The sequence below is a fragment of the Triplophysa rosa genome, linkage group LG17 (assembly GCF_024868665.1).
Source record: "Triplophysa rosa linkage group LG17, Trosa_1v2, whole genome shotgun sequence".
Classification (NCBI taxonomy): Eukaryota; Metazoa; Chordata; class Actinopteri; order Cypriniformes; family Nemacheilidae; genus Triplophysa; species Triplophysa rosa.
In genome coordinates, this window is record NC_079906.1 from 22,285,276 (window position 1) to 22,308,770 (window position 23,495).

Here is a 23,495-nt window from a genome sequence, read left to right on the forward strand (position 1 = left end):
AATACATGGAAAAATATTGTATTACTTTAGTATTTACTTAATATACATAATATAATTTCTCCTCTGTTACACAACTCAACATTATGTTTCCCTTTTTTTTCTCTCATTCTCTTATGACCGCCACATAAACACTTGTAAACCCATTTACTACATATGCCTGCTAAGATAAAAAAAAACCTGACACAAATTGTAAACTGTTAACATTTAAACACCACATTTGATTGAATGTGCAGCTGTTGCCGTTTATTCAAATAACAGACGTTGGCCGACGCAAAGAATTGTGGGTTATCTCTAGACCAGTGTATAAAGAAGACACGTGTGTCTGCGCAGCTCGCGTTATATAAAGACGCGCCTCGCTTTTAAACTCTTTTATTGAATGAAACGTCAGAATAACTGTGGAGCTCGCGCTGCATGAAGAGGACGCGCAGTTTGCGCAGCCCCGCTGACTTTATAACTGCATGAAGAAGACGCGTGTTTGCGCTGCTGCTTTGTATAAAGAAGACGCGCCTCACTTTATAACTCTTTTATTGAATATAACATCAGAATAACTGTGGAGCTCGCGCTGTATAAAGAGGACGCGCAGTTTGCGCAGACCCGCCTGACTTTATCTGTATGAAGACGCGTGTCTGCGCAGCTCGCATTGTATAAAGAAGACGCGCCTCACTTTATAACTCTTTTATAGAATATAACATCAGAATAAGAATACAATCTAGCCTCACAACTGTGAAGCTCGCGCTGTGTAAAGAAGCTGTTTCTCTGCACAGCTCGTGCCAGACACGCCTCACTTTATAACGCCCAGCCCTAAAGTAACATGAAAATGTGACAACAATGTGGTTCAGACTTACTAGGACCCCACGATGTATAAAAAGCTGAACACACACACACCACAATGTATAAAAACCTGAACGTGCGCACACACGTACACACACACACAGTAGAATATGTGTACACTTAAACTACCATGTCTCATACACGGTTTTAATAAAAGGTAATTATTGTATTAATATAACTTTTTAACTGATAATACATTTTTATTTCTGAAACGAAAATACATTTTTTTTGTAATTAATTTTGAGATAAACAAAATTTGAATCGTTTTTATATCACGTTTTTATTAATAAATATACATTTCTACTTCAATTTGAGGCAGTGATAATTGCTCAATTGGGCCTTATACTATTTATTCAAACATATATTAAATAATGAAGACTTATTGAGGCAAAATACAAAAATTGAATATTTAGCTAAATCTAATGAGATACAGACATCCGTGCTAAAATAAAACATAGAGACGTTATAGAAATTCTACTGGATTTAATGGTTACAATGAGAATTTTATTGATTGTGATGGAAATTATAATGGTCTCTGTGGGTCTCTATTAGAGATGGAACAATTATCGTTTAATGGTTAACCACATTGGAAATTTCCAAAAGTTAATATTACCATGCCATTTTTAAATGATTAAACCATACCAGATTACATTTTGAAACCAGATCCATGTGGAAAGTCATTGGCCCGGTCAGAAACAAATACACCACCCTTAAGACCACCATACTGAAGGGGCCACTAAAGGACAACCTACCTCACTTGACAAGATGGTGACAGTTTGTTGTGCTCTTTGTAATATTTGGCTATCCATTGTCCCCACAGAATAGACAGACAGTAGTTGTTTACCACAATGTAACATGGATGAATGTTCCATCTTACAGTAATAATTTATTAGTCATATTTATGACTTTTTCATGTTTGATTCCTATGATTTGTTTAAATACTACTCTGAACTACAATGCAGAACCAATTATTATATATACCGTTGTTTTCTGTGCAATCTATGTTATTTTAATATGTATGTTTCCGTGTTGTCAGATGAATTTGTACACAAATACATAACCATAAGGATAAAAAAACATAGGTTCTGAGTACTCGGAATTTATTTCTGAATTTTGTTTATTTTTTCATTTTCTGAATATGTACTACAGACAAAGATAATGCTTCATTTTTACTTAAACATCATCTTTAACATACAGTACATGTATAAGAGACATTTGGCAGATTTGTCATCTCAGTAAAATGGGTCACAAAGTAAGTTGCAAACACAGTAAGAGATTAGTTTTGACAGCTATTGTTTGACATGTGACATTGTTTTTTTGTATCATCAAACGGGATGCGCTGTATAAATAGTTCTTGACAATCACAGTATGTTACCTCTGCTACACACATTTGGGCTTGGACTTGATGCATGATTAAGCTTTAGGCTCATTACACCTTCCTCAGTGACAGAACCTTGAGTCTTCCTCAGTGACAGAACCTTGAGTCTTTTACACATTCATGTAGGGTGCGGTCTTTTGCACTGAAAGGACACTTTATCTATAACACCATCACCACACCATCTGGTGATCCACCGATCCATGGCACGTCTGGGTTACTTATAAGTCCAGATGCTGCAACGTGGAGGTCTGCTTGGAGGTCCTGCATCGCCCTTAGGTACGATTCTCTGGCAGTGTCCTCATTTTTTTAGACCCCATCTGATTAAAACAACCCAAAAGATAGACATTTTATTTTAAATATTAAGTACAATTCCTAGTTTTAAATAATTCCTATACTTATATTAGGCTTATTAAAAGTAATTTAACTATTAAAATAGCTATAATTATCACAAATACCTGCTCTGGTGTGAGATGTAGCTTCTCAAAGGTCTCGGCACCCTCCTCCAGCAGTGTGGGCAAATCCATTTCAAGCCTGGGGCTTGCATAAAGAGTGGTCAGAGGTGTTGGCAGATCCAGTAGTACAGTCTTGGGCATGTATCTGATGGAATGGCCTTCGATGACTGACAGGATTGCACTTTTTTGGGCTCTGCTTCTTGGCCTTCACTTTGGAGCTGTTTACAACAGAACGTAAACTCATCAGCAGATGTGCAGTTTTATGTGCTGCAAATTGACTTGAGTTGCAACAATGTGCCATCTCCACTGTCCGTTCCTCCAGCACCACTATCCATGGACATGTTGCTTTTGTGTTCAGAGCCTAGGAATGATTGACCTGTTAAGTGAAAAATGTAATATCTTGAATAATTGCTTTGTCTTGTTAAACGTAATAGCTAATGAGCCTATTCAAATATCTAACGATATGACAATTTAACTTGTGGGCTTTTCTGCTGTTTTGATCATTAGAAAAGGCAAATGGCCATCATCAGCTGAGTTTGTATTCAATTGTTGATTATAAGAAAGTGAATTAACACGTTATTTGTATAGAATATATGGTTGAAGGAAACATGTTAATTTGCATTTAAATTCGCGTTTGTTGCAATTTCTTAACTCTATTATCCAAAACTGATCTCGCACACCCCTCAGAAAATGTGCTGTTGCGCCCCTGGTTGAATATAAACCCAATCGATATGAAACGTCACACACCTGGTTCAAAAACAATTAAACACAACTAACATTAAGTCTAACGTTATGGAGCCAGAAATATGACAAAACAGTCTGAATTTGAATTTTGTAAATCTGAATTTCAGATAAGTGTAATTGCACAAAATTGAATATTTCCTGACGTTAAATATAGTTCTGAATTTGATTTTTAATATTTTAATATGAATATTTAATATTAAATTTCTTAAATTGAATATAGAACAATTCAAAACGCAGAAATTCAGATTCAAATTCAGATTCAGATTCAGATTCAGATTCAGATTCAAATTCAATTGTAGCACTAGATGTTATACATAACTTTTATTGCAGCGTGCCACGTATGTCATTGACTTTGCAGGACCCACAAACGTTCTTTATAAATTGTATACATGTCTAATATATTAAATGTATTTGCACCCACAAACGCTCTAAGCCAGCGCGCATAGTGGGGCAGCTTGCAGCGAGCTTGCACTAAGCACACTGTGGGTAAAAGCACCAACAGCAAACGCTGGGAGTGAGCGCAAACAGTGGAGGCAACAGGCAAAAACGCAGGCAGTGAGCGCACACATCCTGGGCAGCTGCCTAAGATTGCAGCGATATGAGCTTGGCTATGCTGCAGCAACAAACGATCAACCCATGTAGTCTTGTGGGCGTGGTCGCAATTTGAAAAATTTAAATCCTTTTTATTGCAATGTAAGAAGTTCCACTCTCCAAAACAGCATGTTTGCAGTTTGATTGGATAATAAGAACAAATAACTGGCCATTGTGGCCAAAGCGCTCCGTTTGATTTTAACGAGATCTTCTACTCTTCCCTGTGGACGACCTCTGACCTACTTTCTGTACGATCTGAATTTCTGCGTTTTGAATTTTTCTATATTAAATTTAAGAAATTTCAAATTCAGAACTATATTGAACGTCAGGAAATATTCAATTTTGTGCAATTACACTTATCTAAAATTCAGATTTACAAAATTCAAATTCAGATTGTTTTGTCATATTTCTGGCTCCATACTGGGCTATACTAATAGGTCAAACTAGATTCTGAGGTAGCAGTTAGTTGTTAGCTGTTAGCACAAAGCGTGCTAGCTACTTCCTAACGTTAGCTACATAACACATTTGCAGTCACCCAAAACACAGCGCATGGACGTGAATGTGTTTAGTAACCAACTCAAATAATTTTCTGTAGTTATATTTTCGGAAACACGCGACCAGGCGTTGTGCTTTGTGTAATGGGTGCAATCAATAACTTACACTAAACTCGCTATGGGAATAGTGCCTATCACAGTAACTATAGATACCGATAACATTAGTCTACGTGCATGAACTAAGGAATCAACAACTTTTGACCATAAAACATTTATTGTGGTTTGGTAGTCATCATTTACAAGCATAACACTAAATTCGTGATGAGGCACGATCATGCTACGTAAGCTATTGAGACCCGGTGTTCTGCCAATTTATGCATCCCTATCAAATTTTGCTCGCGTCGCCGAGTGTAAGTCCGTCAGATATTGATTCGTGTCCGATCACTCTCTCTCTTCTCCTCTTTGTTTTATTTGCTGGCTCTGCCATGGTGATGGTTTGGAGACTTGTGTTGAACTAGATCGTTTCGTCTTATTGTTAGCTGTTGGCTAACTTATCCCAGGGTACGTGTAAAACGTGACGTATGCCGTAAAGCAGGGGATAGACGGGGCTTGTACCGTCCCGAACACCAAAGTTACAAGTGCAAATTTCAGCCGATAGACGGCTGCTTAGGAAGCAACGGCAGTAAAATTCGTCCAGTTAAAAGTTGTCCTACCACTAAAATAACTTTAGAGACATTAATTTAAGGTCAAAAAGTTGCTCTTTATCGCTTTAAACATCGACGATAAACGTGCGCGATTATCGTCCCAGTGTGGATGGGCTTTATACTGTATTTTATAAATATTTGAATAGAGAATTACTTAAATTATGCAAAAATGTAAACGTTATGTGGTACGTCGCTGCAACGACATGGTACGTTCCAAGTATGTCTTCAAGAGGTAATCCCACGTCTCAGCCATTCTTGTGGCGCCAAATAAAGTCGAACAAGCCTAGAACACTAGCACTGCGTCTGAATTCGCTCACTTGTTCACATTGCGAATGCTAAATGGTCCACTATGGGGAAGAAGTGAATGAAAATGAGTGAACAATTTCAGACACTGACGTAATACAGTATATCCTGCTTAACGCTTATACACCTGTATGGCTTTATGGATTGTTGTGTAAAATGGTAAAGTTCATTTTTATATTATTTGTCACGTTTATTGTAGGCAATTAGTTTTTAATAAAGCGAACAAAACAATTGTTTGCCACGTTTATTTACTATTACATTTATTAATTTGAATAAAATTACTTAATATATTTAAAATAAACACTGCTATATATAACATTCATTTAATCTGTTTATTCTCAAAAAGTAGAAAATAATTATCAACAAGAACAAACATTCATGGCATTAGGTCACTCTCCTCCAGCTGATTCTAATCAGATCGATGTACACTCAAAATCAGAATGCATTGTGGGTAAAAAGTAGTGAACAAATGTAAGGAATGAGTTGTTTACTCAGAATTCGGACAACACTACAAAATGGCGGACACCCGATATAGTGCAGTATATACAGTAGGAGATAGGGGGCGAATTCAGACACACTTTAGGGCTTGAACAGACTAACTAATCAGGGAAACAAGACACAGCTGCTCACAATCAGGGCGGGGCGATATAAAATGGCACAACATGGCAGATAAAGCACAAAATGGAGGACAAACTAAACAAGACACACAGGTATTGTGACAGAAAGGACATGTGAAACCTAGATGCCAAGCAAAGCTTTTATTCCACAACATAACTCACAAAAGAAAACACGTGTCTTAAATGATTTTTTTTAATAGAAATGATCTTTAAATAGTTAAAGAAAAAAATCAAACCACACTTGAAGCACCAACTGAAGGGCAAAGGAGACATGAATAAACCAACAATTTTGTGCAGTTTACAAAACATATAACCTTAAACTAATACAAAATAATTGAAGTCAAATTAAGATTCATTAAACCCCTTTGTAAAAAAATCCTGTGTTTGGTAGTTGGTAGTTCACGGATGTTCTTGCTGTGCAATGAACTGTATACCAAAGACAGGCTTATAAAACATAGACACATTAATCCAGGATCCCTGACAGATAAACACAGGTTAAAGAAATGTAACAAACCACAGAAAATCTACGATACAAAAGCAAAGTTCAAGTCAAGTTCAGCAAGGCATGTGCGAGTGATGTCAGGCGTCTGAAGACACGCCGAGATGTTTGGAGACTTTAGTAATCGGGCGATTCTCACGAAATCTTGGTTTCAAGATGTCAACATGATTTTCTTAATAACACTTGTATCAACAAATTCCCTTTGTATTAATTTAAAACAAGATATGGCATGTTTAAAGGCGTTCATTTCAAAACTTTTACTGACCCTTAAACACAATTTTAAACATTTTTACATAAAAAGGCCTTAAAAATTCTCATTACCGTTTAAACCATTTAAAACTGTCAATTTCATAGCATGTTTTGCTAAAAAGCAAGTTTTTATTAATCATACATAAGAGATTAATTAATTATATTTTAGTAGAATATTATACATGTATAATTTTTTAATGTGAAAAACAACCTGTATTGTATTTAATGTGTCAGGATTTGTGTACAGAACCCAAACAGTATAGGAATAACAAAGAGACTTTAATTACATAAATCAAAAACCAACGAGGGGGCAAAACAGGAAATAAACCAGGAACCAAGGGAAAAATAAACAAGGCAAACAAACACTTCCCGCAAGGGGGCAAAAACAAGAACGGAATCAAAACCAACAAAGCTCACACTTTTCTGGACCAGGACAGGAACAAGGCAGACAAGGTAACAGGGAATGAGTCAAACGAACGCACGAACACAGGACAAAAGAGGGCTTTAAATAGGGGAGACTAACAAAGGGTAAATAACAAGGAACAGGTGTCGGGAATGAAACACTGATGGAAAGGTAAACGAGGGAACGAGAGGGGGGGGCATAGACGAGACCAGAGAGAGCGCATATTATGTCATGACAACAATACTATGTCTCTCTCCACACAAAACATGAGGCTCTGCCATGATCCTGCAACTAGACCAAGAAAGACCTGACCTGAGGCAGAATCATGACATAACGAGCATAAAAAAGTTGTGTACACAGCGTGACAAGAGAAAATTAAGTTTTTAACTTGAAAAATATAATGTAATTTGTTTACATTCACTGTAAAAAAAAACTGTAATTTTACCAATTTTTTCTGTTCATTTTTATAGATTTTCACGTAAAAAAACAAAACTAAATTTTACTGTTTTTTTTTTTTTTACTGAATACGGGCAAAAACCGTATAATTACAGCAAAAGACAGCAAATTTACAAGAAAAACAGGAGGGATGTAATTTTACAGGGAAAAAACGTTATTTTACAGTTTATTTCTGGCCCCCCAGCTGCCAAAAAATTTCGGAAAGTCAAAAACTATAAAATTACAGAAAAAGACAACAAGTTTACAAGAAAAACGGGGAAAATATTTTATATATTTCCTTATATCCTATAATTTTACAGGAAAAAAATAATTTACGGTATATTTCTGCTTTTCCAGTTTACAGATTTTTTTTAGTGTTGTTGGCCATTTAAAAGGTACTAGTAGATGTGTTTCTTCACATAAAATCAAACTTAATGTAAATGTTGTTGTGCGTGTTTAAACAGTCTTTAAAAAAACATCACAGAGGATGAGAATATCAGTTCTGAACACTTTTCTTCGACTATTTCTTCATTTTTATGATACATGAATATTCTGTCAATCTTTCTGTGTCATGTTTTGTCATTTCAGAACATACGTAGAACATCCAATTGTTTTTCCTCAATATTTCTGTTTAAATTACAACATATAATGCACTTAGACAAATCGGAACGCGTTACGTTATGAGAGTTTCATTTTCAATAAATACATAATAATAAATGATGTTTTGTCCAAGGTGGAGAACACGATTATATTTATTGTGATCATTTTTTGTGTTACCAAATTTTATGTTTTATAATTCAAATCTTTACTGCCATGATGTTTCAGTGGTTTCTGAGAATCACCCAATCGGAGATATAAATAGCGTAATATTGTTTAAACCAGCTGGATACACCTGTAGATTCACAGTATTGTACCAGCATGTTTTTCTGGCATCACTTCCTCCACTTTTCACTCTCTTCTTTCACCATTTGAAACCCAATAAGCATGATTGTCTGGCATTAACTACAAAAAGTTTCTAGTCCATCATTTGTCTTCACAGATCTTCATAGCCCTCTCCACAATGCTTATTCATTTTCTTTTATGTCTTTATCACTATACAGTATTTCATCCATTACACAGGCAACTGGACTTTTGAGGGGCTATTATTTGTGATACCATTCATAGAGATCGTGAATTTCTTTATAATGCTTGTGTGTTGCTATGTATTCACAGGCGTCGCAGATGGGCAGATCAAACTCTTGTTGCAGCAGTAAATGAGGTTGTGCTGAGAAATGTCTCCTCCAGTTAAAGTACCTGCGATACGCATCTTCATCTCTGTCCAGCTGCGTCAGATATTCTGCCAGTGACTTTGCGTCTGGGAAGTCGTCCACGTGAATGAAGGCGTCACGCGGTACAAAGTTCTCATAGTTCTTTCTGGGAGGTCCCAGCACCACAGGTACAGTACCTGCTGACAGAGGTCCGTTAAACTTTTCCGTGATGTAGTCCTTGTGGATGGAATTCTCAAAAGACAGATAAAATTTGCAGCTGGCTATGGTGGGATAATAGTCTTTGTGATCCAGGAACGTTCCGTAAGCTTTTCCAAACATATGTATATAGACATGCTTTTTAAGTTCATTGTAGTAAGCGTTCCTCGCGTCGACACCTGTTATGGCAGCATTGTTACTTACGATCCAACAGACCAGTTTGTCCTTTTTAGGAATTGTGAAATTCTCATTCGGAGTTTTGTTGATGGTCAAGGACAACCGCGTGAAGATGTCAGCATCCTGTCTGTAGCTGAGTGTGTGATTGAACAGGTTTTCAATACCTGGTTTTCTTGCTGTGTTTGTGGGCGATTCGAGATTAAACCAGATCCACTTTTGGAACAGGGGACGAGGAGATGGTGGAAGGTTGGACAGGTCCCAGCTAATGGATTTGTGGTAGATGAGGACAGCGTCTGCAGTGCTGTAAAGAGATCTGTCATCCGTCAGAAGGCAACTGTCGATATTGAAAATAGTTTTACAGTCATTCAGGCTAAAGCGGAAATCTTCAGGCCAGAACCATAACAGCAGTATGGGTTTCTCGTCCTTAGCAGGAGCAGGTGTGGTGTTTTCTTTTTGCTGTGTTTTCTGTGTGTGCTGACCTTGTTGAAGTGATGGACAGTTGTTGAGAGTTGAGAACCAGAACAAGATCACAAAACCTACAAATGCCACCACAGCAACCAGACGACACAGCTGAGATCCATTTGACATCATGCTTGCCATTTTCATTTCTACATTGAATGAAAATGAGGAAAAGGATCATTTGCTTATATCTACAGTAATATATATACACATAAAATATATTATATAGAAAAATAGAAAAGTTAGTCATCTAATTTCTTTAATTACTTAAAAAGGTAGATTGGTCCAATTCAGGGCTTCCCAAACTAAGGTTTGCGAACCCCTGGTGGTTCACGAGGGAATTGCAGGGGGTTCGTGAGGTGCACTGTGTAGGGCTGGGTATCGTTCCAAAATTTTCGATTTCGATTCGATACCTTGACTTCGATACCGATTCCTAAACGATACCTTTTTCGATACCAATTTTTCTTTTTGTTTAAAAAGCAAAAAGGAACAAAGTGTAACCAACACAATACATTAGTGTTAATGGTTTTAATAAAGTTTAAACAGTTTTTAGTTGGAAATTAACAGTTTGTCGTCAGTATGTGGGGCTCACAGCTGCGTAAAATCTTTAAATCACTCAGCAAGTCTGCTTTTCAAGCAAGAGTGCTCCTGACTGATAATGTCCCCAGCAGTAGAAAATGTACGCTCTGAGGGTGTGGATGGTGCTGGCACATCAGACAGCATCACAGGTTACTGGACTCATGAAGACAGCATAGATGGAATCATCTGTAGTGTTTTACGTGTCTGACTCGTCTCTGTAGTGCTAATGGCAGTCATCTCTGTCCTCCACAGCAAACAGATCTTAAAGGAAGCTTTGGCCTCCTCTGTGAAAAAAAAAAAATATATATATATAAAACACTGTTGAGGTAAATGCAAACAATTTAATTTTGTTTTGAAAATGAAATGGAAAAATAAGATGTCTTTAATTTGTCCTAATCAGTTACGGTCAGCCTTAAAGGGATAGTTCCCCCAAAATGAAAATTCTGTCATCATTTACTCACCCTCAGGTTGTTTGAAACCTATATTAACTTCTTTGTTCCGATGAACACAGAGAAAGATATTTGGAAGAATATTAGCAATTTTCTGTTCTGGGACATCATCCACTACCATAGTAGGCAAACATATTCATTTTTTTGTTCTGTTGAACACAAAATTAGATATTTTGAAGATTTCAGAAAATCAAACTGTTCTGGGACACCTTTGACTACCAATTAATTGTTCCTCCTATGGTAGTCAATGATGTCCTGTGACTGAAAATTACTAAAATCTTTCTCTGTGTTCATCAGAACAAAGTAATTCATACATGTACGAAATTATATAAGAGTGAGTAAATGACGACAGAATTTTCATTTTTGGGCGAACTATCCCTTTAAAGCTTTTGGCACTCATTTTGCTAGCTATCTATAGCCATACATCCAAACAAAATATAACGCTACATAGGTCCCATTAAATAGGACTAACTTTAACCGCGCACAGAAACAATAACTTAACTTATACACATGCACGGACCAATACGAGTCAGTCGATTGTGTTTGTTTTTTGTTTACTAAACGCTACATTACCTGTCAGAGCCCCAGTCAAAGCTCCGCTATTTTTAGCATTTTAGCATCGAACCCGCTAACTGTTTATAGCCATACATTCAAACAATTACGCAGGTACCAGTTCACATGACTAAATCGCCGCACACAGAAACATTAACTTAATTAGTACAAATGCATGGACCAATACAAAATTATGTTTGTGTTTGTTTGTTAAAAGTTAACCTCACCTGTCAGAATCCCACTCTTAGCGCCGCTGCCTTCAGTGTGTGGTGGGCGTGTTGAAGGACGCTCTGTGGCGGAAGGAGCCTCCAGGTGTGGCAGAGAGAGAGGATGACGGCCCGGCTCGGTCTTCTTGCAGGCACCGCTTCATTAGATTTGTCGTGTTGCTAATTTTGGCAGGAATTATCTTGCCGCAAATTTTGTATGGGCGCTATTGGTATCGAAATGTGGTATCGAACGACTAGGCCGTAAGGTGAAGCCGTTTTTCGTTTAATCCTGTTCCCATATATGGGGCACTAAATTATTTTCATTCCAATAAAAAGAGCTATTGTTTTTGAGCGAGAAAATAAAAGTTCTCCATGTATAATCGTGCAGTTTATTTTTTATTAGTGTTCAAAGTCGGCAGTTTATTTTTTATTAGTGTTCAAAGTCGGCAATAGTTCCTTCCTCGCGTAATCATATTTTGATCATGAGTGATTAGGCGTCGCGTCACGTGTAGGAAGCACGGCCAATGAGGTGGCCGCTATTTGGAACGACATTCCAATATGTCTGCGCCCTTGTTATCAATCTCGAGTAGCGAAGAAGAGTAAATTACGGCCAGACCTCCTTCAAAACTCCGTAAAAAGGATTATAAACAATGCTATATGCATCTCACTTCCATAAAGAAAGAAGAAACAAAGGATTTTACACGCAAACGATGGGATACATACAGAAATAGCGTCAAACGGTGGCTTGTTTTGCATGGTGAGAATCAGAGAATAGCAGAAACATACAAACATTGTCTAGAAATCGAGTTTGAAAATGTCCCCGAAGACGCTGGGTTTCACTCCACTTGCTACAGGCGTTTCATTGACAAAAAGCGCCTGGATGCGGCAGAGAAACGTGTCATACAGCGTCCTGAAGTTCAAGATGCTCACAAAGATCAGTCTGTGTCATCGAGTAGTAGTACTTTAACAACTGAATGTCCTAAAAAGAAACTTAGGTCCAGGACGGGCCTGCCAGTAGCTTGTGCAGGTCCTGTGCTTCCTGCCTTGTGCATAATTTGTAAGAAAACGGACAAGTTCATTACTGTGGCAGGCAAACGCCAGATGGACCATCTTTCACAGGCAGAAACGTTGTCAGCAGGTGGGTACACACACGCACACGGTTTAGCTTTGAAGTTTTATGCTATATGTTGGATACCATGGCAAAATTTTAATTACAATTAGGTAATTTATTTAATGTTTACAGATTTTCATTGTTTTGCATATAGCTACAGCCAAAACAATCAATATTTTTTTAACGGTTAACACAGTTTTTATATAATGGTTTTTATTTACAACATTGTTTCATAATATATAAAATTATATCATATTTATTTACAGGCCAGTTGATGAAAGCTGCTGAGATGAAGGAAGACACTAGCATTCTTGTGCATATTCAAGACAAAGACTGTGTGTCTCTGGAGGTGCGATACCACAAGTCCTGTTACAGACAGTACACCAGGTTCTTGACAAAGTCTACTGCAACAGTTACTGAGACCTTAGAAGAACAGTGAGTTATTATATTGCATTATCAAATGATAATTAAAAATGTATTTAAACCATTTCAAAGGTAAAACATTGACCATCTGCATAGTCTGTATATTAGTCTGTAAACACGGTTTTGACTGCACAACTCAATAATTATTTCAATATGATCAAATGTGTAGTAGTTTGTGAAGGGTGAATGAACAAAGTAATGTTTTATTAACAATTATTATATTTTATATCTAAAATAGAAGTAATTGTGAAATAGTTATGGCACATAAAGTAATATATCTTTTTTTCTGTGTTTTCTTTTCAGAAATGAGCCAACCTTCGATTCCAGCTACAAGATATTCTGTGAGAGGACCATCCGTCATAGAATAATTGTAAATCAAGAGGTGCTGACAATGATGCAGCTAAGAAGGATCTTTTTAAATCTTGTGAAAAAACATGAAGATCTTGATGCTTCAAACTACAGGTAATTTAAATACCACAAGTTTCTTTTAAATGCAGCTTTGGAAATAATGTTCCAAACAGCTCCTGGAAAGGGGGAAAATGCTCTCAGAGAGTTTATGGACCAAAAGACTGTTATCAACATCAGTTGATATATTTGCTCCCATCAAAACACAAAAACTAAAGACCTTCAGTGACCAAGCAAAGACAAAGAAGAAACCGGCAGCAGGCAAGGAAGTGATTCTGCGTGCCGACAAGAAGCTATTCTCCAGACTACTCGTCATAGGTCAAAGTAGAAAGATAGAGCTTTGGGAAATTCTGTCCTACTCCTTGGGAACTGTGTCATATCCTTTAGCCAGTGCTGATGGTTCACTTGCTAAAACAAACAAATCAGCTCTTATGGATTTATTGGAAACCAAAGGTGGAGAGTGTTTAGTTGACAAAGTTCCGGCAGGTGGAGCTGTTCTCTTCGATGGAATGGCGGTCATTCAAGCCATTCGGTCCACACCAAGTACCTTTGGAGAGCTCGCCGACACCATACTGCAGTACATTGTCAAGCTTGCTCTGAAGCACAACTGTACACGGATAGACTTTGTGATTGACCAATATCCGGAAATGAGTATTAAAAATTTGGAAAGGTCACATAGAGCTGTTGGTGGTACACAACTGGTGAAAATTTATGGACGGGATTAGAAGACACCAACACAATGGAAGAAGTTTCTATCAGATGGAAGAAACAAAGAGGCACTGGCAGAATTCCTCTATGTTGTGTGGCGTGATGCGGATCTTACCACTGTGGGCAAGGACTTAATCTTGTACATAGCACATGGAGACCGGTGTCACTGTGTGACAGTAATGCAGGGTATACAGACTCTCAGTGCTGTTGAAGATCTGACATGTGATCATGAGGAATGTGACACCAGGTTGTTTTTACATGCACAACATGCTGCGCATAACCATCAAACTATAGTCATCAAGAGCCCTGATACTGATGTGGCAGTGATTGCTTTAAGTCTGAAGCCAGATTTACCATGTAGGTTGTTTTTTTTCACAGGGGTTGGCAACAAAACAAGGATCATTGATTTAGCTAAGGTGTCATCAGCTCTTGGCACCAGTGTGTGTTTGGCACTAATTGGGATTCATACCTTCTCAGGTTGTGACTCTACAAGTGCCTTTTATGGCAAAGGCAAAAGAAAGGCATTTTATGTTGCTTGCGAGAAAGAGGAATACCTGAATGCATTTACAAATCTGGGTAGAAGTTTTAACCTGGACCAGTCTACCTTTGACATACTTTGCAAATATGTGTGCCACCTCTATGGCCAGCCATTTGCCGAAAATGTGAACGATGCAAGATACAAAGCATTCTGCATGGCATCATCGGCTTTGCCAGAACTATCCATGCCCCCGACACGTGATGCCCTGCACCAACACTGCAAAAGGGCAAACTACCAAGCAGCCATAATGAGACATTCTCTGAAAGGTATAATGTGTGCCCCTTCACCCGTTGGCAATGGATGGCACCTCGAGGATGGGGAGTTAACAGTGACCTGGATGACTAGAAATCCTGCCCCTGAATGTGTGTTGCAGGTAGTCCACTGCAGTTGCAAGCAAGGCAAATGTGAGACTGGAAGATGTTCCTGTATGTCTGCTAGACTGTCTTGTACTGATTTTTGTCGGTGCCAAAATTGTGCAAATGTTTCAAAGGAAACAGAGGAAAGAGCAACATGGGATGATGGCTCCGATGATAGTGATAGGGATGATAATGATGAGTAAAGATGTGCTGTGCATTATTTTAAGATGATTTTCCGTTGTAATTAATCTGTTGTGGATCTGTCTGTTCATTTTTGGCATTATTCATAATTAAGGGGGGTGTGGTCGCATTTTGAGTCATTTCAGCCAACTTGGGCCAAAGTGTGCTGCTTCTTAATGTTTCTGTGATTACACAGTACCTACGGAACATTTTGATGTATAATAAATCACAGTTTTGCTAAAATTACAATGTGTATGTTTAATTTTGTTTGGTGCCAATCCATAAAGTTGAAGCATATTTTCTACAAATTTGCCATATTTTATGGTCTACATTCACACTTGAGTATTTAATGCACCAAAACCTTTCTCAAATGTTTAGGTACATGTATAAAGGTCAGTTTGAGAGAGATTTTGTGTTGCTAAAATTAATATAAATAAAGTTATAAGCAAAACCAACAGCATAAGATTTTCATTTTTTTTGTATTCACAATTATACACATTTATGGATCTTGACAAAAAACTGCAGGATATTTTGCGGAGAACTTTTAACATAAAGTCCAAAAGGGTGTTGTCTATGCAACAATGCATTTAAAAAGTAGTGCCCAGGCGTGGGAACGAAAATCAATTTCTAGCCACTTTTTCCTAGTTCACCTTACGGCCTAGACAAGACGTTTTGTGATACTCGATGGTATTGAGGCAATTCGATCAGTGCCTAAAAAGTATCGCCCTCGATACCCAGCCCTAGCACTGTGTGTACCAGTGCACATACAAGTTGTTTCCATTACTTTGAAAATAATTAAATTGCAAAGAAATGTTTAGAAATAACAATAGTTATGTAACACATATGGAAATGTAAAATTGAGGATCATTTTAAGATGATCTGATTCTCTTACTCTCCCCTATATTAACAACAAATATTAAAGTGAAATACGTTGTATTCTGTATTTAGGAGGTACACAGCAACATCAGGCACGTGCAGGGGGGGTGGGGTAGTCTCTTTGGCACTTAATGCCGAAAGTGCCCTTTTGTCAAGGCAAAAAAATGTATATTCTTGTAATTAAAGACCCTTTTGTGAAGGCCTGCTCAATCTAACTATTAGTAAAATTAATGAATAATAATTTATCCCTAAATAAAATGACCCACGTGATGACATTTCACCAGACAAACTGGGATCAGGGCCGGACCGGGGCCAGGCAGTTGCCGAGGGCCCCAGGTCTACCTGAGTCACTTTACTCGGACTCGGAGGTTGGACAACTGAATTCACTTCAGTTTCTAATCTCAGACATATTAATAGGTGCAAATAAAATATTTAAAAACTTTTAAACATTAGAATGGTCTTTTCTGCTCTGTTTCTTTTTCAAAACTTTATCATGGCATTTGCTGCTGTATCAGGACAGAAGCATTCGTATCGATACACATATCAGCAAGGAATGCATCACGAAAAACAGTATTGCTGTATTGAGGTTTTGTGCACAGCCCTATAAGGTGCCATAGAATGGGAACTGTATTTACCTGGGCATATATGAATAATAAGAGGTCTGTACATGGAAATTACATATCGTGAGCCTCAAACACCATTGTTTCCTCCTTGTTTAAATCGTGTGCATGCAAAGGACCACTGAAAAAGAGGCCAATCCCAACATAACACCGACTGTGACGTTACAGTCGGGATGTACGTCCCCAACGTTGCATATACCCGCCCATGTTCTAGGCCAGCCGGACGTGCACAGCCGAATCATCGGAAGTTCTGCAGGTATTGTGAATAGGGTTGGGCGATTTCTACCAAATTGGCATCGGACGATGTCTACACTCTACAGTGAAACCTCGCGATGGACAATGACATCGTTGTCTTCTTCAAATAAGCCGCGACGTTATGAAGTGAGGGGCGTTTTCTTTATACAACGCGAGCTGCGCAGACACGCGTCTTCTGTTTACAGTTATAAACTCATGCGCATCTTCTTTATACAACGCGAGCTGAGCAGACACGCGTCTTTAAATCTGTTTACAATGCAATTTGAAGCACAGAGCAGCGAGACTCACGTAACGAAAGTGAAAGGTACAGTTTTTCAAACCTGGGACAACATCAAGCAGGCTTCTCTCAGCGTTTTGATACGGATTTAAGAAGGGGGCAATTCCGACTATATATTGCCGTTAGAACCCCTGCCGCAAGCAGTGATTTTATCCACTTCTTCCATTTCACGTCTGACAGTAGCGATCCGTTTCTGTGTGAGCTAGTGGAATGAGCCGCGCAGCGAAACAGCCAACCAGGGCTGCGTTTCCCGAACAACGACATAACTCGCTGGTTGACCACCATAGTTATGGGAGGCAAATCCTGCCAAATTTAAATAAATAAATTAAACGATGAAAATGAAAACCCGATTAGCAATTTCATTATACACAACTGCGTGCACAATATGTGCCAAAATGAAAAATAAAATGAAATTATTTTATTTTCATTTTCATTTTTACACTGACAATGCGTTGTCCCTGTCAAATTGAAAAAGAAAATGCAATTGGTGATTTGACATTTAATTTTCACTAAAATCTCGAGGAAAGACTGCCAATTTGAAAATGAAAAGGCAAATGTGAAAAATAAATTGTAAAAACATTTTTTACAAAGGTTTTATTAATGTTCACGCAATAATACTGACACAATTCAAATTAAAATGTAAACTTTGATTTTCATTTTTGAAAATCACTTTTGTTTCGTTTTCATTTTCTTTTTCTTGTTCACAGTCATGCAAATTACATGTTAATTAGTGGGTGTGGACGAGCGTCTGCATTACTGGGAACGCCCACAAAAACGTCATATCCGTTTATTCGAACGAACGTGTGTAGACCTTGTCAGGCGCTTGGCCTTAGCGCTTTGTAATGATGACGAAGACTGTGCCTGGTGCAATACCGAAAAGTTGTAGTGTGGTGTACTGCATCTCTGATAAGTTAACAGACGAACAAACTAAAGCATTGGAGAGCCCGTATCTCTAGCGTGCCCTGAAACATGCCGGAGCGCGATTGTCCCCACTCCGCCGCTGACCTGCGCTCACACTGTACATTACCATCCGCACCTGAGCACGCTATCATCATTACACTGTGACTGCTTTTAAGAAAACATAAACAAAGCGATCTTTCTCAGCACAATAGAATCCATCGTAATGTTCGGTTTGAGGTTGATAAGATGTGCGCTGTGCGGAGACCAATTCGCTTATGGTATCACGAGAGCGGCTCATATGTGTTTAAATCAGCCCCCGCGTACTTCATTCATTATGATTATGAGCCAATCGTTATACAAAGTGCTGCACTATGTTATGAATGCATGTTTTAAATGATGCGCTTGTTTAAATTCCTTGAAGTTCAGCTGTCATGGCAAAAAACATCTAATACGCACAGAACTATTAATTGATTCGAATGGTTTTTTTTGTCCCACGGCGCGGTGACACAGGCCTGCACTTATAAGTGTTGTAGGTATTAGATGTTTTTTGGTATGACAGCTGAACTTCAAGGCTGGTGCCACCAACTGAATAACTTGGTAGCACCAGTGCCACCTCTCTCAAGTGTTAGTCTAGAGCCCTGCTTTCTTGTAGAATTGTGCTTCAAATAAAGAACTTTATGTTGACCAGATTGTTAGTTAATCATTTACAAGTCAATATTGCCTATATGGACAGCGATTTTAAAAAAAGTGAACTGGTAAAACTGCGGTGTTAAATGCGATGCAGTCGAAAATTTGGGTGCACCTAACTTTTGTGCTGGTGCACCTAAGAAAAAAGGCGCACCAGTGCAAAAAGTTAGTCTAGAGCCCTGCACCTTGTAAAACAGGTTTGAATTCCCATCAGATTGCGTTGATATATATGACACGAAAAATGGGGGAAATTCGTGTACACAAACACGGATTAATAGGTGACAGTTCATGACAATGTCTCGAATTCCCTTGACTGTGTTGATCATTTGGTGTCATTTAACATCAACACACAGCCGTGGTCTGCCGCAGCTTTGTTCTTTTCCTTTTCTTTTTTTATAGTTGTTAAAGGAGACATGTTTGAACGTGCACATGCAAAATCAATTTCAGGAGGAATGTATTGCCCGTCATGAAAATGCATTTCTGTCCCTGGCACACACACGCAGCAAATATGGTATCTGCTTGGTTTTGTAGATTAGTTAGTTCTGGATACTGTTTTTTTTTACAACCAGTTAGCTACGTTTTAATCTTACGTTAGTAATATTTTACCAGGTTACGTTCAGCATAACTAGCAAAGCACGGAAATTCTTGGGTGAATACCAAACCCAAAAATGACTTAAAAAAATAATTTCAAAATGTTTTTTGTAAAGTTATATTACTCGATCTTTGTAATTGCTTAACTAAATAGAGTATTTCCTATTAAAGAAACAAATTGAAGAGAGAATTGTCTTCAGTAATGTACTTTGGAACTTGAGTATGATTTCACCACTGCTGGAAACACATTTACTATCTTATATTCCTCCTGTTTTATTAAAGCCTTTTTGTTCCGTGATATGATTTCTTACCTTTATTATCAACGCACGATCAAATGAGAAGAGAAATCAAAGCATGTGTTACACAACAGAAGAGTACACAGAAGAAAAAAAAGAAAAAGGTCACATACTGTAAAAGATCCGATCCAAAGTATCTGTTCTGTTTTTTACTTAAGGAAGTGTCTCGGGCACTAACATTAAACAAATCATCAGCAGGAAGTAGTGATGTTTGAACGAATCTTTTAAGTGAACGAATCGCTCTCGTTCACGAAATGCAATGACTCATATTTCTCGCTCAATGAAATCTCTCCCTCGAGCACAGAGCGTCTTGGCTTAAAAGACTGTCTAAAGCACGAGCCAATGGCGTTCGAGAGTGAGCTTTGACAGAGCATATGATTGGTCGAATGTACTGAACGAATACGCCCTTAACTGAACGAGCCTGTGTTTGAGTCTGAGCGAGACCCGCTGATTCTCGTTCAAGAAGGAGCTGTTACTTCTGCCTCGTAAACGAAATGAAAGATGATGTCTCTTGTTCAACAAGTACAGAAACGGACACACTATAAAGATCCTTACGAAAATAATAAAATAATGCAAGCTGATAGTTAAATGTAACAAAGAAAAATTAACATTGTTATTTTTATTGCATGGAAAATGTCAAGCCCTGTTTACTCAGTTATTGTACTGCAAGCACAGGTGTTTTGTCTGCATTTTGTATCATTTATTGTTCTTTCAAATAAAACCGACTTCATTACGTTTAATTCATGTCATGCACTTCTCTAAAAACTGTAAAACAAAAAAGTATTGGTTAGCTCTCATTCGCGTCACGTCAGCAAATAGCATTCCAGTTCCGGTTGTGAAGGGAAGTGTACGCATGCGCGAAACTGACGTCACTTTCTGTTATCGCCGACGTTTTACGACAGTCTTCTCGACGTGGGACCAGCTAGGTTACGTCGTGTAGCCAAACCCCTTTCAAGGTGTGTGACAGCGGTATGGAATCTTTTGCATTTTATGAAAGACTTCAAAAATTTCTCCTACAGAGCGTCGGAAGGTGAACCGGGCGTCTTCGAATTTTATCATCAAAGGTAATTAAGTTGCGTTAAGCGATTTTATAATTATAAGGAGAACTGACAATCTGTTACAACCTGGGTCACGTGCTTAATTTACAAAGTTATGTTTAAAATATCGAGCTACATTAACTGTACATAGAATAAGAAAACGATAGAAACCTTCACAGGGATGCTAATGGTTTACATTAAAATACTACTATGAACCATTAGCTTTTACCATTAAAACCATTACAAATTTCTTTCTTTGTAGTGTGATTTGGGCATTATTCCTGTAGGATTGAATTGTGTTATTGATTACCATCTGCAAGATGACATTACACCAGCAGATCCCAACACACAGTAAAGACCCACAGAGACCATTATAGTTTCCATTGCAACCAATACAATTTCCATTGCAATCATTACATTTATAATTATAAAATCAATTTATATTCTCAGGCTTCAAGTTTGTGTAGAGCCTCGTTCACAGGCTTCAAGTTCATCAAAGAGCCTAGTTCTCAGGCTGCACACCTGATAGTTTAATTGCACGTTATGTAATTTTGTGTTCTCTTTGGAATCCCAGACACATTGCAAGCTTCATTGACCCAGGATCCTGGACTGAAAAAACAGGAAGAGACCTTGAGGTATGTTTTAAATGATGGAATTGTGTCAAGCAAATGTATGTATATAACTAAACATGTTTATTACACTGTGCTCTGGAATACTTGATTCTGATTGGCCAGTTGCAACATTCCAAGGTTTGATATTCCCAGATAACAAGCACACAAAACTAATAACACATGGTAACCCAGTCTTTATCACACTGTCAGGCTTTATTCTGCGATAACAACCTGCTGCCTGTACATCATCCCTTACCTAAAAATTGCAGTTGTTTTTTAAACAAACTGTGGATGCACTTTTCCTTTTCCAGTTTTTTCCTCAACAGTCCAGTGGGGATTCTTGTGGTGTCTACATGCTGATGGTAAGAATGTTTAATTTATCAAAGCTGTTAGATAATAAAACCAAAGTCTTACAGTGTTATTTGTGTTTCACAGTATGCTCTCAGCATCTGCACATCATGTCCCTTAACATTCACAGAGGTAAGCTGGATTTTCACACAAGTATGTCATTGAACTACTGGTATGTGTGCATTTTTTTTGTGTGTTTGTGTGTTTTAGGAGGAGGTGCCATTGATTCGCCAGTGGTGGTGCATTAACCTCATGGAAAGATTTTGCCTAGAAGGGTATGATAGATTCTACAGATATAATTTCAGTATCTTGGCTGTATTAAGTTAGCTAAAGCTATTACATAGAGTTCATATACATTTACATATATTTTCAAAGGCATGGACAGAGGTTTGCATACTGGACCGAAGAAGCATCCCAACTCCTTCAGGGGATCGTTGAGCCTGTGTTTAGGGTGTCGAAATTCACCACCACCAAACTGTCACCCAGCAGAAGAGTTGTGGATGACAAGGACATTGATAAGGTTAATGATTATACAGTAGTGGTTATACATGAAGCATTTGCATGATTGCTGAATAAATAGTATAACTGTTGTGCCATTTTACTATGTAAGGAATAAATGACTATAGGCCATTTAATTAGTCAACCAATTAGAATGAAGCATAAACTTCATTTACTTCAATAGGTGCAGCAGCCAACCATTGTCCGAGACCTAAATACAGCGTGGTACTGGGTACAGAATCACAGACACTTATTCCGTGGGGAGGTGACAGAGCCTGCCTTTTTGCAGATGAACAGGGGTGATCAACAAAATGCCATCAAGAACCTCTTGGGGGGTCAATTCTCTGAGGCGAAGGATGCCTTTTTGTTTATATTTCATTACCAAGAAGACATGGAAACATTTTTGTCGTACTGTGTTGATGACCAAGGCCTAAAGGTCAATGCTATGTCCTACAAAGAGAAATGTAGTGTGTGTGCGCGTGTTTGTGTGTGTGAGTGAGTGTGCGTGCGAGAGAGAGAGCATGTGCGTGAGTGAGTGAGCGAGCGTGTGTGAGTGAGGAATGAAACCAATGTATAAATAAATTGAAAGAATATATATATAACTGTATTCTGTGTGTTTCTTAAATGCAGTTAAATATCTAGAACAGTTATGTAGAACCTATCTTTAGAAAATGAATAGAAAGAAAACACATCTGTATGCACATCTGTATTTTCCAAATTGTGTCTAGCAAATTTAAACAATTCAGTTTAATTTGACCATTTATTTAATTCAGTGAAGTTAATTTGTGCCACATATTAACCAAATTTTAACTGAATTGGATCGGGTAGTTATTTTTTATGACCACCTTAAAACAAACATGCATTATAATTCAGCAACAATTTAACAAGCCAGGAAATATCTCAAAGCATTGTAAGAAACAAATTAAGAAAAAAGAAAATTATACAGATATAATAAATACATTTATTAATAAATGAAATCAAAATGTATAAAATATATATATATTAAACTCCCGAGTGTAAAACAACAGCAGTCACGGTATAGCCTGTGGCTACATACCCAAACTGCCGTAAAGTGTTTCGATTTATTTCAGACAGGAAGTGACGTCAGTTTCGCGCATGCGCGGAACAAATCGTGTTTCCGGGACGGGTCGGGTAGCCACACTTGTACTGAACGAATACGCCCACACTGACCG

At 37.9% G+C, this 23,495-nt stretch overlaps 3 protein-coding genes across 11 annotated transcripts; 2 read left to right on the plus strand and 1 right to left on the minus strand.

The window, feature by feature from the left end:
* Positions 1-1,930: 1,930 nt before the first annotated feature.
* On the minus strand, positions 1,931-20,034 carry LOC130567773 (4-galactosyl-N-acetylglucosaminide 3-alpha-L-fucosyltransferase 9-like). Of its 9 annotated transcripts, none has more exons than XR_008964637.1 (3): positions 19,922-20,025; positions 2,665-3,037; positions 1,931-2,526 (listed from the first exon to the last, which is right to left on the minus strand). XR_008964637.1 is itself a non-coding variant. In XM_057356148.1 (3 exons), the coding sequence occupies exon 3, from the start codon at positions 9,944-9,946 to the stop codon at positions 8,843-8,845; it is 1,104 nt and encodes a 367-aa protein (XP_057212131.1). In that variant the 5' UTR covers positions 9,947-9,948; positions 10,067-10,662; positions 19,922-19,993; the 3' UTR covers positions 6,241-8,842. The 9 variants fall into 9 exon arrangements, 5 of the variants coding, with proteins under 5 accessions (XP_057212131.1, XP_057212130.1, XP_057212127.1 ...); XR_008964639.1 differs by having other exon boundaries at positions 2,665-2,879; positions 19,922-19,998; XR_008964636.1 differs by having other exon boundaries at positions 19,824-19,936.
* Positions 12,270-19,827, plus strand: LOC130567774 (uncharacterized). Its single transcript, XM_057356149.1, has 3 exons — positions 12,270-12,723; positions 12,963-13,131; positions 13,423-19,827. Exon 3 carries the CDS (start codon positions 14,412-14,414, stop codon positions 15,327-15,329), a length of 918 nt encoding a protein of 305 aa, XP_057212132.1. The 5' UTR covers positions 12,270-12,723; positions 12,963-13,131; positions 13,423-14,411; the 3' UTR covers positions 15,330-19,827.
* Positions 16,961-22,858, plus strand: LOC130567776 (uncharacterized). Its single transcript, XM_057356151.1, has 8 exons — positions 16,961-17,058; positions 20,828-20,872; positions 21,420-21,480; positions 21,768-21,818; positions 21,892-21,936; positions 22,015-22,079; positions 22,180-22,324; positions 22,487-22,858. The coding sequence occupies exons 1-8, from the start codon at positions 16,976-16,978 to the stop codon at positions 22,799-22,801; spliced, it is 810 nt and encodes a 269-aa protein (XP_057212134.1). The 5' UTR covers positions 16,961-16,975; the 3' UTR covers positions 22,802-22,858.
* The last annotated feature ends 637 nt before the right edge of the window (positions 22,859-23,495 follow it).

Coding starts and splice junctions, on each gene's coding strand:
- LOC130567773 (XM_057356145.1), bottom strand. CDS start 9,946: ATGAAAATGGCAAGCATGATGTCAAATGGATCTCAGCTGTGTCGTCTG.
- LOC130567774 (XM_057356149.1), top strand. CDS start 14,412: ATGCAGGGTATACAGACTCTCAGTGCTGTTGAAGATCTGACATGTGAT.
- LOC130567776 (XM_057356151.1), top strand. CDS start 16,976: ATGTACGTCCCCAACGTTGCATATACCCGCCCATGTTCTAGGCCAGCC. Junction 17,059..20,827: donor AATCATCGGAAGTTCTGCAG/GTATTGTGAATA, acceptor TTTCTCCTACAG/AGCGTCGGAAGGTGAACCGG. Junction 22,080..22,179: donor GAAAGATTTTGCCTAGAAGG/GTATGATAGATT, acceptor ATATTTTCAAAG/GCATGGACAGAGGTTTGCAT.